At 31.7% G+C, this 13,746-nt stretch overlaps 1 protein-coding gene across 1 annotated transcript in view; it reads left to right on the top strand.

Moving 5' to 3' along the window:
* The window catches only part of ASCC3 (activating signal cointegrator 1 complex subunit 3), a 404,060-nt gene that overhangs the window by 163,910 nt on the left and 226,404 nt on the right, over window positions 1-13,746 (top strand). Inside the window, exons 11-13 of the mRNA XM_012002619.1 lie at window positions 2,377-2,541; window positions 9,876-10,052; window positions 12,523-12,594. Of these exons, the coding sequence (XP_011858009.1) occupies window positions 2,377-2,541; window positions 9,876-10,052; window positions 12,523-12,594 (414 nt within the window). The remainder of the gene's footprint in view (window positions 1-2,376; window positions 2,542-9,875; window positions 10,053-12,522; window positions 12,595-13,746) is intronic.

Below are 13,746 nucleotides of genomic sequence, written 5' to 3'. Positions count from 1 at the left end.
AGTTAGACAATTTGATTGTTACTTTTGACACATAGAGAATAATGTTTTGTTTGCAGATGTTTATCTTTAGGGAAGAAAAATTTATTTTTAGACTTTCTTTGACTTACAGTCAAATAGAAGAGATACACTGTTTTGGCACATGTGTAAGCCACACTCTTAAGAAGGTATAGAAAAATTTTTTTCTCCTTGGAATGATCCCTACTGCCACTTTTCTGTCTGTTCCCCCCTCCCCCTCCAAACCACTAGTTTGATTTCTTTCTCTTCATTCTGGCTCAGTTCTTTGTGAAGCCATGTTAACAACATTAATCATTTTTAATCTTTGCCTCTAATAACTACTTGTAGAGTAAAAATATGAATAAAATATATTTAGACCCTTTTTTTTTTTGTTATTGTTGTTGTTGTTGTTGTTGTTACAAACCCAGAACAGAAAGTTCAGATCCATAGCTCCATAGCTCTGGGGTCTAACACTGTAGCTGGTCATCTGCCTGTAATTGCTGCCTGGCTGACACAGTAAAAGTTCCTTCAACCTATTGAATCTTTGCATTTTCTGTTTCTTAAGGCGCATTAGATTAATTCAATCTAGTAATTTGTGGGGGGGAAAAGAACCAAATGTAAAATGCACAAACTCATTTATCTTGGAGGCATTATTTCACGAGAGGTTTTATGATCTCTCCCATAATTCTTTAGTTCAAAATTCAAAAAATTCCGTTTGGGACAAGTCTATGAATATGTGGATTTGGGCGAGATGTTCTTCATTCAGTGAAGCACTACCCTCTGGTGTGTTTGATATAGGGCTTGCTATAGTATTCAATTAGTAGATTATGCAACTAATCATTAAAAGTTCAGATTAAAATTTTTACTGTGTTTTTCTCTTCTCGTCCCCTCCTCAAGGAGGAATACACTTTACCTAGGATAAACAATAATGGAGTAGTCATTAAACAATTGTAGAAAATGAAATAGTGTAACTTTACTATATACAGCTGTAAGGAAAGTTTTTAATAATAATGTTTAAGATGAATTGGTTCTGGCAAGTCTTAGGTCCTTTGGTTTTGCTGTGAAATTAATGAGATTTAAAAATTAAATACACCAAATGTTTGGCATAATGGTGGTTTATAAACATCTCAACTATGCCATTTTCCCAGTGGACAGTCTAAAGTTGGAACAGTTTAGAATACTGATTTTTATACTGCCGAGGGATTAAGTACATGTACTGAGAGAAATTTAAGTTGACAGTAAAAATATTGACAGTTAACCCAGGCCCTAATGCAAGAGCAGATGGAAATGTCTTGCATGAGTTCCAATTCGTTAAGCAAATATGACACTTTATTTTCTAGTCATTTTAGTTCAGGGAACTGAAGTAGTAAAATAGTATTATAAATGAAGCCACTTCTTACTGTGCTGAAATTAAAGCATAGAAAACAAAATACTAGAAAGGATTTTTAAGATTTGGTGGTACAGGTTGAGCATCTCTAATTTGAAAATCTGAAATCCAAAATGCTTCAAGATCTAGAACTTTCTGAGTGCTGACATGCTGCTCCAAGAAAATATTCACTGGAGCATTTGGATTTGGGATTTTCAAATTAGGAATAATTTCTGATATCCGAAAGTTTTGATTTTATAATTTGTTACCACATTTTTTCTCTGCAAATTAATAAGAAAGGGCTGGCATACTTATTCTAAGTTGGTGGTGAGGTAGATAGCTTTGTAATTGTTAAATTACACATTATTGTAATTTAATAATCTACTTTGTACCTCTCCTAATATTTACTAATAACTAGCTAGTTTTATATTTTAATGTGCCATTAATTTAAAGTTTAGGAGAATTATGGTGTCTTTTTGTTTTACAATACATGGGCATGTTTTTCAATGAAAAGCATTGTTAGTAAGTGATCTCTGGGTATATTTATGATACTATATCTCGGGTTATTTTTAATCTGTCATTATCCAAAGTTAGATTATCAGTAGAGTGAATTGTTGATTTTTCTTTCTTTCCTTTTAATGCTTTCATCATTTTTTAGTCCCTTTTCAAATAAAGACCATTATCAGTATATGCTACTTTAAAAAATAGTGTTCTTTTTTTTTTTCATTGTAAGATACTTTTTTAAAAAAAAAAAGTGTGTATTTTGTATACTTTGCCCTACAATTCACTGGCAAATGACCTTCAGTGAGCTTAAACTGCCTAATATCACAGCTTAAAGAGAGTTCGTCTTGAAATGACTGTTGTCTATAGTAAATTAGATATAATTCTAGGCTATTCTAAACACTTTTTATTTGATTTATATAGAGGTGGCCAAAATATTTCTTTCTGAATATCACAGTTCAATTTTAAATAACCTATGTAACTTTTCCTCTTTTAAAATTTGTCTTATCTTATAGATGCTTGTGACCACACCGGAAAAATGGGATGTAGTGACAAGAAAGAGTGTTGGAGATGTAGCTCTTTCCCAGATTGTAAAGCTCCTTATTCTTGATGAAGTTCATTTGCTGCATGAAGATAGAGGACCAGTATTAGAAAGCATAGTTGCCCGTACTTTACGGCAGGTAAGAGGAAGTTATTTATAAGCTTATTTTGAAGGGATAAATATGTTTTTCAACTTAAAATGTAGCATTCTAAGGAAATATTAATATGCATTGTTCATGGGAATTAACATAATTCTAGTATGGAGAAAACTTTAGCTATTTTATTTTCATAATAAAAGTCACCTATCTTTTTTTATTCCAAATTGTATTTTATTGCAGTCTCTTTAATTAAACAGAACAAATGTAAGGAAACTTTAATTGTAGACCTGTGTTACAAAGCTAAATCTACTGTTGACATAATCTTCATATTTTTAAAAGGGGGAATGTGCCTGTTGTCCGTAGTTTTAGACCTCATTGGCTATTCATAAATAGTCCAAACCAAAATTGGTAAATTCCTAATGCTAAGAGTCTTAAGATATTTTCTGTCAACATTCTTTTCATTAAATGAAAAGACAGGATATCTTATAATATTCATGAGTTTTTAACTGATGTTTTCTTGTAGATTGTACATATATAGAAAGTAGATGAACACTTATTTTTTGACCTAATCAAGAACTCTAGTTTCTTGACTCCTCATTTATTGTCTTGTATTCATATTCTCTTGCCTTTATTTTCTTCCGAAATAGCTGAGACTCCATGACTAATTACTTATCTTCTTAATAACTTTACTTACTTATCCCCTGAGCACCTGACAAAATTACAACAGTGACTCAATTGAGCCATGTCTGTACTTCCAGCCAGATTGCTGATTACCAGTGGGAAAGATTGCTAGAGATGCTGACTGGCATCAGTATACCTTCATAGACTGTGATTTAGAGTAGACATTCCTAGACTACATTCACATGAATCCTTGGTATTACCTTGTAACTTCTAAGCAGCTTTTTTTCTGTGTCCCTAATGTGACCCTTTTCAAGCTTCACCAGTTCCCTTTTTCACTCTTCATCACCCTGTCATGCCTTATTCTTATACAACAGTGTTTTGTACTGAAAGGGAAATAGAGTCCCTCGTTCTTTAACTCTCTCAATTTCCATTCCTTTTCCTTCCTCTCCCTAAACAGGAAAATGCCCAGAATAAGGGGTGGAATGAAGCATACCCTTCATTCCACCCCTTATTCGTTTCTCAGAGGTCCTTTCTCCCCTTGCCTTGGACCCCATTTCTTTCACTCTATAAGCTACCCCTTTTCTTTCTCCTGTGTCTTTTAAGTTCTTTCTCAGTGGGCACTGTCTTTTTGGCTTAAAAGGATTGCAAAGTCCCTTCTGTCTTTACTAAAAAATTTCCTTAAGCCTATCCCTCACCACCACCTAGTGTCTGGAAATATTAATCTCGATTCAGTTTCCCTTTTAACTAAACCACTGCAGTCTGGTCATTGCTCAAACATAGGTAATAAAATGTTTTTACCAAGATCACCAGTTACTGAAAGATAGTTTTCAAACCTATTTTTTTTTAACTTTTGATTCTACTCGTTTTTGATGCTTAGTACTACTGATTGTTTCCTCAATCTTGAAACTCTTTGCCCTTTGACTCTGTGATACCACCCTGTCCTGGTTACTTTCACTTGTGTTTTTTGGTTTGTTGGTTGATTTTTGTAGCTACTGTTTCTCAGCCTTCCTTGCTTCTTCCCTGTTCTCAATCTGGAAATGTTTATTGTTTATGTTCTCTAAGACTCTGTCACTTGCCATCTTCTCTCTTTATTCTAAATATTTACTCTAGGGAAAACCACTTCTCTACCCATCTTACCTAAATTATGTACATATAATATGTGTATGATGTGTATGCGTGTGTGTGTGTGTGTGTGTGTATATATATATATATAACACAGTTGTATATTTTGACTCTGATATCCCATAGACATCTTTTGCCCATAAACATGTAAGAACTCTTGTCATCTTCCCTATATACCTAGATATGGTATCGTAATCTACTTGATTCCGAAGCCAAAACCCTAGGAGTCATAGTCAAATTTTCCCTCTTCCTTAATACTTTCTTCCATCCCAATATCTAATTAGATATCAATTCTTTATATTTTATTCTAAATACCTCTGATTCAGATTCAAGTGGAAATGTAAAGAAGTAGGTACAATAAGTGACAATGTATTTTTTAAAAGTTTGAAAGTGTTTGTTTTTTATTTTATACATTCACCATAAAATTCTAGATGGATTAATGATTTGTTTCAAACAAAGCTCCCAGTTCAATGAAGAAAACATAGGAGAGTTTTTTTTTTTTTTAATCTTGTTGGGGGAGTTCTATGCAATATGCAAAACTGGAGAAGTTATGAAGGAAACCTGTGTCACATTTGGATGCATAACTATTTTAAAATTCTGATCAATAAAACACACCCCTAAAATTTTAAATGTGAGACCAAATAACAAATTATTTGCAACACAGAAAACAACTTTCTAATATCATTTATATTTAATAGGTTTCTATAAATTAATAAGAAAAATAATCTTAATTGGAAGGAGCATTTTACAGTAGAAAAAATTATTGAGAAATATTTAAAAGATGCTTAAGAAGAGACATTTCTGTTCTATCACATTAACAAAAATAAAAACAGAATGGAATTTGAAAGCATCCAGCAAAATCAATGCTATGTTTTCACTTCTGTATATCTAACTGTGGAAATAATAGCACAAATTTATAAAGATATAGTAATACCAGTATTCATTGAAGCTCTTTTTTTAATACAAAATATTTCGGTAATACCTTGAATATTCAATAATAGAAGAAATTGTTTAATGAATTATAGTATATTTATGCAATAAAATGCTGCTTTGCCGCCTTTTAAAAAAGTGAGAATGAACTCTGTGCTCTTATTTATATTCAGGGAGCTATACCATAACAATCTATACATTCCACATTTATTTATGTGAACTGGGCTTAAAAGATGTTATTCACTGAAAAAGCAAGCTGTTCTGTATGTATAGCACAATCCCATTTGTGTAAGAAAAACTTGCAGTATATTTATGTTTTTATTCATTCATTCATTCAGGTAATGAACATTTATTAAGCACCTACACATGTACCAGCTACATAGTTCTAAATGCTATAGATAAACAAAACAAAGTTCTTGCTTACACTTAGATTTTAGGCTGGTGTAGAATTGGGTGCATATACATGAAAAGATAGGCAACAAGTTGAAGAGTGGTTTCTTTTCTTTCTTTTTCAATTTCAACTTTTATTTTAGATACAGGGGTACATGTGCAAGTTTGTTACATGGGTATATTGCATGATGCTGAAGTTTGGATGTCATTCTTCATAGAATTAGGAAAAACTATTCTAAAATTAATATAGAACCAAAAAAAAGAGGCCAAATAGCCAAAGCAATCCTAAGCAAAAAGTGTACTATAAAAGAGACATCACACTACCCACCTTCAAACTATACTGTAAAGCTACAGTAACCAAAACATCATGGTACTGGTACAAAAACAGAAAAACAGACCAGTGGAACAGAATAGAAAACTCAGAAATAAAGCCACATACCTACAACCATCTGATCCTCAACAATGCTGACAAAAATAAGCAGTGAGGAAAGGACTCCCTATTTAATAAATAATGCTGAGGTAACTGGTTAGCCATATGCAGAAGAATTTAAGTGGACCTTTACCTTTCCCTGTATACAAAAATTAACTCAAGATGGATTAAAGATTTAAATGTAAGACCTCAAACTGTAAAAATCCTACGAGAAAATCTAGGAAACACCATTCTTGACATTGGCCTTGGCAAGGAATTTTTAGCTGAGTCCCTAGAAGCAACTGTAACAAAACCAAAAATTGACAGGTGGGACCTAATTAAACTAAAAAGTGGGAGATGGCAATTGCAACAAAAACAAAATTTGACAAGTAGGACCTAATTAAGAAGTGGTTTCTTCTGTAGAAATGGAATTGTAGAAGTATTTGGGACTTGTTTAGTTTTTACCACATAAATTAAAAATATGTGTATATGTACACACATACAGAAAATACAAAGGGTTGAAATTTTCAAAGCCGATTTATAAAAAACAGCTTTTAGCTAAAATCCATTTTAAGAGCAGTTTTTAAATGCAGGTCGTTATCAGACACGGATGAAGTATGGAGAAGTCTGAAACTACCATCTCTATTCTCCAGGTCCATTTTTCCTACAAGGCATGTGCTCTGGCCCACATGTTATACATGAGGTCTCATAAAAGAAGCATGCAGGGCATGATTTACACAAAGGAGAGCTAGTTTGATTATGAAATGTTTTGATTTTATGCCCTGATACTTAACTTAGTGATGTTTTTCAAGGAGCCACGCTATAACAATCCATACACCACATTTATTTGCAGCGAGCCACCTACAGAGACCATGTCCATCCAGCAAAGATAAGGACTTTCTGTAACTATAGAACATTAGATAGTAAATATCATTTTAGTAGATTAGTAAATATCATTAGTATATTTTCCAAGAGGTCTGTCATTCATGTTTACAAAGGATTTTACTGTTACAGTACATCTTTCTCTCCTGTGCATCCCCAGTAGAAAAAGAAAACAGATTGTAGTCTTAGTGCTAATCCTTTCTGTATGTATGTACAAAGACACATAGATATAACGTTATATATCATAATATTTTTAAGCAGGCATTATAACCTTAGGAAGTTTACAAATAATTTTGTAAATTGTTTATAAATGTATAATATTTAAAATATAAATTGTAAATAGTATAGTTTCTATATAAAATCCATGAATGTTATACACTATATCAAACTATATATTATCAGTTTATTATGTATTATATGCAATATATTATATAAATATATAGTATAACAATATATGATATAAGTGTATATCATATATATTATAGATGTATAATAATTTCATCTTCACATTGTCATCTGTATATTATAATCAAATTCCAATTACATAGTTTTGTACCACTTTGCCCATAAACCTTTGCTGACTTGCTGTTTTGTTATCTTAAGAAAAATGGTCAAATTGTTTAGCTGTACATTAAAAACTATTAAAGCCTTTCTGTCTAATTTTAACTTCTACATCTTTATCAGCTACCAAAGGTTCCAGTAACACAGAACTATTTGATCTTTTCCCTACTTCCTTTTAAATACCATTGACCCTCTTTCAAAAACGAAACTAATCTAACTTGAGGCAGAATGTGTTGTTGGTTGTGAGATAAGGATTGTAAATGCCAAATTATATAATGCCTTCTTTTTTTGTAACTCCACCCATCCATCTATTGAAAATTTACTGTTCTTTTGAATCCATCAAATGCCACTTCTATGATGTGTTTCCTAGTTCCTGAATCAGAATGAATTACACCTTTTCTGTGTTTTCTTTGCACTCCCTTTTTTTTTTAACATATTTTTAACGCTTATGATGATCTTCCTTATAATTTCACAACTTACTATAGTGAATTCTTCTTCATCTAAATGACTCACTAGAATTCAGCTTCCTTGACAGATTTGTTTGTGTGAATCTTTTCATATTTTAAAGTATCAGTACAATGCTCATAGTTATTTTGAAATATTACAAAGTTCCTTGTGTTTACCAAATGTTCCCAGTAGATGGCACATCACATCACACTTCAACATTTGTAACTAATGTAGAAGCGCCTTCGGAAGCTATTGGAAGGCAATGTAGATTTTGTTCAGGTTCTGAACTTGCATGGTGATGTTAGGGACTAAATTCTTAACACACTTGGCATGATTGGGAGAAATTTGGAAAAGATGAAAGTATAAGAAATCTTAAATCTATTTTATTTAACAACATGAACTAATAATTATCTTAACCTACTTTTAGTAAGTAGGGAGATTTTATCAGAACTAAATTTTGTGTGAAGGAAAACATCACAGAAATATACTGTCTAATCTTGAGCTAATGATAGGGGAAAAGCTGTAAATTTTTAACTTTTTGTAATTGTCAATAATTAATACTTTTAAGGTAAATAGGTATAGTGTATAGACTTCAAGGTTTGGCTTAGACATAACATTCCAGATTATTTGTATTTCAAATAAAGTGTTTCTCAGATAGATTTAACTATATTAAATAACTATATTATAATTATACTTTTAGATTTAAAAATATGGTTGTTTTAAAATGGATTTTTAGCAGAAAATGTCTAGTGTTTGCCAGAGTATTGTGTCTTTAACATCAAACAACCTTAAAAATATATTCTGTAACTCTTGTGTTTTACGTGATGATTTTAAAACCAAATATCACTTTCATTTCCTTCCAAATCACCACTAGTACTACATAGAACTGTGAGGTAATTAGTCATTCTAATTACTATATGTTGTGAAAGAGGTTTCTTTAAAAATAGGTCTGGCGATTATTTCCCCTTACTTAGGGTTCCTTGCTTTTGATGGGATTTGGTTTGGGGTTTTGCCAATATCTGTAAGATTTCTTCAGTGAAAACAAATTTATAAAAAGATACTGTATATGTTTTGTTACTTTAATTTTTACCCATCTCTACTTTTTTTATCCCTCCCTTGTTATGTTTCTGCAAATAGTCTCTGCATGTGTGGATCTATGTCTTATTCAGTACTGCATCCCTAGTGCCTGCAGATTAGATCCTAACCCAGTGTTGATGGATGGATGACTCTGAAAGTATTATTCACATTGGACTACTTTGCTTATACCCATTGAATCTCCTAGACTGAGCAAAATTATTAACAGCTTACTCAGAAAATCATACTGATATATTTTAATTACCAAATGAATGCAAGTTTTTGGCCATCGCTTGTTTTTATCTTTTTAGGTATGTTCCATCATAATCAGATAATATAGCCTATCTGATTTTCAGTTTTTGGAATTTACTGAGTTTTTTGTGACCTAAAAATATATTTAGTTGTCACAAAGTTCTTAATTCCCATTGCATTTTTATTTTTATTCATTTATTTATTTTTGAAACAAAATTTTACTGTGTCACCCATGTTGGAGCGCAGTGACACGATCATATGGACTCCAGTGATCCTCCCACCTCAGCCTCCTGAGTAGCTGGGACTACAAATGTGTGCCACCACACCAGTTACTTTTTTTTTTTTTGGTAGAGATGGGGTTTTGCCTTGTTGCCCAGGCTTGTCTCAAACTCCTGGGCTCAAGCAAGCTGCCCACCTTGCCTCCCAAAGTGCTGGGATTACAGGTGTGAGCCAACACACTCACCCCTCGTGTGTATTTTTAATTATAGTGGGTATGGAATTTTATTATGTATCTGTTAAATCAAGCTTGTGAATTATGGGCTAGACAGTCTTACATGATAGGACCGTCAATTGACCTCTACACTCGTCTCTGTCTAGAGCTTTTAGAAGTCCTATTAATAGGATAAATGATAAATTTTTGGTTAAAATAATTTAAATAACCCACATTTAATTAAAATAATCCATATAGGTTGAATCCACACAGAGTATGATAAGGATTCTTGGACTGTCTGCAACTTTACCTAACTACCTTGACGTTGCCACATTTTTACATGTTAATCCATACATTGGACTTTTCTTCTTTGATGGGCGTTTTCGACCAGTACCTCTTGGACAGACATTTTTGGGGATTAAATGTACAAATAAGGTAAATACTCATTTTAATTCTTATCTAAATATATTTTTGTTGACTTATTATTGAATACTTGTTTGGGGTTAGAGACTCCAAAAGACCATTTCAGTCTTTTGACATAACATTCCAGCATATTTCCAGCATATTTCCTCAACTATTTGTAGTAGAGTAAGTCCTCCTACAGAAAGTAGCTTGTCATAGTTTGCATTGCTGTTTTCAATGTGTGTTACATATTTTCAGTTGTTAAAAGTTTTAAAAAGTTATTTTGAAGTGAAATGATTGAAGAGCATTGTGAAATAATCAAAACTCTAATTAAACAAGCATTTAATAGAAATAATAGTACCTCATATAAAATTGAAAAAAAATTTCATAGTAGCAACCATCAAGGAAGGTGTTCCGTTTAACTTATAATGTTCTATAATTACCTTAATTATTATAGATATAAGTGGCATTTCTAAAATTCTATGCTTTAAAAAGCTTATCTAATTTTAAAATTAGTACTACCTATATTATTCACACTATTAGGGTGCTTATTATAGACTTATAATAAGGGAAACATCGCTTAAAATTTAAACATTTATCATGCTATTCAACAACACCTATTTTTTGTGTAGAAGAAATAGTTTTAGGAAAATATTTACAGGCCTTTTGAGATTTTTACTAAAAGAGAATAAGATAGAATCATACGTTACTATGTCAACCTTAGTCTTTAATGTATTACAGTCACTTCTTGTCTAAAAACAATTTTATTAGTAAAATAGAGCCATTTTTACCTTACACTATTATAAGTAAAATATTCACCTAAAAATATCCAAAGTGACTGTTACTATAATATAACAGTTAATGTCCTGTAACTGCATTGCATGAAAGTAAGGTATCTTTAGAATTCTTGGGAGTCATTTCAGACTTGTGCACAAAGGAAGAGTTTATGATATACAATTATGCATATTTTAAACTTCTTAATTGTTTCCAGTGCTGCTTTTCAGCAATGTTTGCTGCTTGTTTTTTTCAGTTGTTTCAATATAATTTGATTATTTAGTTCATTTTCGATATATCAGTAGGATAGATGTAGAACTGCATCGTTTATAGTTTTAGAATGTTTTCAGCTTTATAATTTAAATGATAAGCAGATGGTTATCACAGAGAGATGTAAAGAGAAGAAAATTGTTTCACATGCTTGTCAGCCATCTTAAACCTTATTTTCTTTCAGTTGCATCATACAAATTGGTAAATCACCTAAAACTAATTAAATCCAAAGTATATTTCACTACAGTACATTACCATCATAATCATGAAAGGAATGGGAGAATGGTGTGAGTGTTATTCCTAATTTGGAATAATGGCTTTGATCAGAAATGAATCCAAAGTACAATGAAAAAGTTATTGGGAGTTTTGTCTTTTGTAGGGGATGGGGATTGTTTTTAAATTATTCGTGGGGAGTAAATTATCCTATGATCACCTCATCCTAGTTAACTATAAGTCATAAGAGTTACAATATTTTAAAGTGTTTACCTTAATGAAACAAAAAATCCAAATCACTGTCATTTTAGATGTACATGATGCTTTTCATCCTCCTCTAAACTCTTACTAATACATGTTAAGTGGAGAGATAATAGGCTGGGTCACATGCCTACTCCTTTGGGTTAGTCACCTTACTTTTAGGTTAGAAGCTTTCTCATCATTAATAAGGAATATGAGACCCTTTTAAATTTTTTTAAATTGATACATAGTAGATTTACATATTTTCTGGGCATATGTGGGCATAATACATTCATAATTATATGAATACATTGATAATGATATGAATGTATTAACTTATCACATGAAAATCTTTAGTCAAATCTATTTGACTGAATATCAGATCAGTTAAATTGGGATATCCATCACCTTAAATACTTAGAGATCCTTTCTTAGTTCATAAATTTTATATTAGATTTCCAATTAATCTGAAAAATGTTTCTGTAGAAGCATTCTGAATAGCATCCTCTCTCAGTATACATTACAGAAGTAGTGTGTTACCGTATGTTTCAGCTCTGTGTGCCATTTGACACTTGATCCGTAGTGTTCTCGTAACATTGAGAATCATACAGGAAAGGTGTGTTGTATGGTTTATATAGTGAAATACAAGGAAAATAGCCTGGAGAATAGGCTTCTCGGAAAAGCAGAGAGAACTTTAAAAATTATCCTAGAATATTTGTAACTACAAAAATATCCTTAAAGATATTGTATTTTAAAAACTTGGTGGGTTTAGAAAGTTAGTACTCAGAAACTATTATCTGAGTTATTCTATTTGTACTTTTAAGTCGCATTGCATTTTTTTTTGTGGATTGTTATATGTTATATGTTTGTAAGGAATTTGTTACCTCTGCATTCTAGGTAGTCTGAAAATTTTTAAAAATGCATTGTAATTGGCAAAATTTTATTTGTGGTTAGAAAGTTTATAATTGTTTCATCTGATTTTTTTTAATGTTTTAAAATCTTTAAGATGCAGCAGTTGAATAACATGGATGAAGTATGTTATGAAAATGTTTTGAAGCAAGTAAAGGCTGGACACCAGGTACACTTGGTTTATTTTATCCTGCTTTTAGAGAGTGCTTAGTGATAAAAAATTATTAATTTTTAGGCTCTTCAGAAGAAAATTTTTCTTTAATTCTGAGGCAATGACTCAGAGGTTCTAATTATTAATAACTGCTTTAGCCCAATGGGTAAGTCATAAAAATATTCATAGATATTATCCCAATATTGGTAGGTCATGCTATTTTGTTTGCCATTTTTAATTTTAAATATTATATTCTTACTGTTTTCATGAAGCAATATCAATTGAGATGTAATATATATAATAAAGTTTTGTATTGTTTGATGGTGCTTAGAAATTAAGCACTTTTATTCTTTAATTCTCCATTGTTCAGTATACTCACATCAAGATCGTTAAAGACAAAGTGAAGTGATAATAATTGCTTAAATAAAAATTGGCCGCTTCCCAATTGTTCATGGTTCTTTGAATAACTTTATTATGTCATTTCTTAAAACAGAGTGAGCCTTTTATGACATGTAAAGTGTTTTCCTGGCCCTTAGGTTTTTAAATTCCTTTTAAGAGTAGTGAAACCTCTTTTTCCCAGACTAAATCTTGTTTGCAACTCCAGTATACAAAATAAATCAAAGGTGATTTGGACTTGAGAGCATGGAACACTGCCTCCTTGAACATTGGAATACTGAGCATTCATGAGGCATTTTTTCTATTTTTAGGAAATAGTTTTAAAATCACATTCATAACTAATCTCTGGAGATTGTGCTTGGTTTTAAGAATAACTTTTTGGGAAATCACAAGTATTTTAAGTTGTATACTAGCAATAATAATGGTAGCTAACCTTTTCTAGTTCTTCATAAATGTATGAAACTGATAAGATTATCTTATACTTACTAATTGAATTTTCTCAGCAACCTTTGAGGCAGGTACTATTTTTTTTTCTTTTTTAAATTTTTTATTATACTTTAAGTTCTAGGGTACATGTGCACAACGTGCAGGTCTGTTACATATGTATACATGTGTCATGTTGGTGTGCTGCACCCATCAACTCATCAGCACCCATCAACTCGCCATTTACATCAGGCATAACTCCCAATGCCATCCATCCCCCCTCCCCCCTCCCCACAATAGGCCCCGGTGTGTGATGTTCCCCTTCCCGAGTCCAAGTGATCTCATTGTTCA

The sequence above is a fragment of the Mandrillus leucophaeus genome, unplaced genomic scaffold (genome assembly GCF_000951045.1).
Source record: "Mandrillus leucophaeus isolate KB7577 unplaced genomic scaffold, Mleu.le_1.0 Scaffold690, whole genome shotgun sequence".
Taxonomy (NCBI): Eukaryota; Metazoa; Chordata; class Mammalia; order Primates; family Cercopithecidae; genus Mandrillus; species Mandrillus leucophaeus.
The sequence above is the reverse complement of the archived record's forward strand: the minus strand, read 5'-3'. Positions and strand labels throughout refer to the sequence as shown.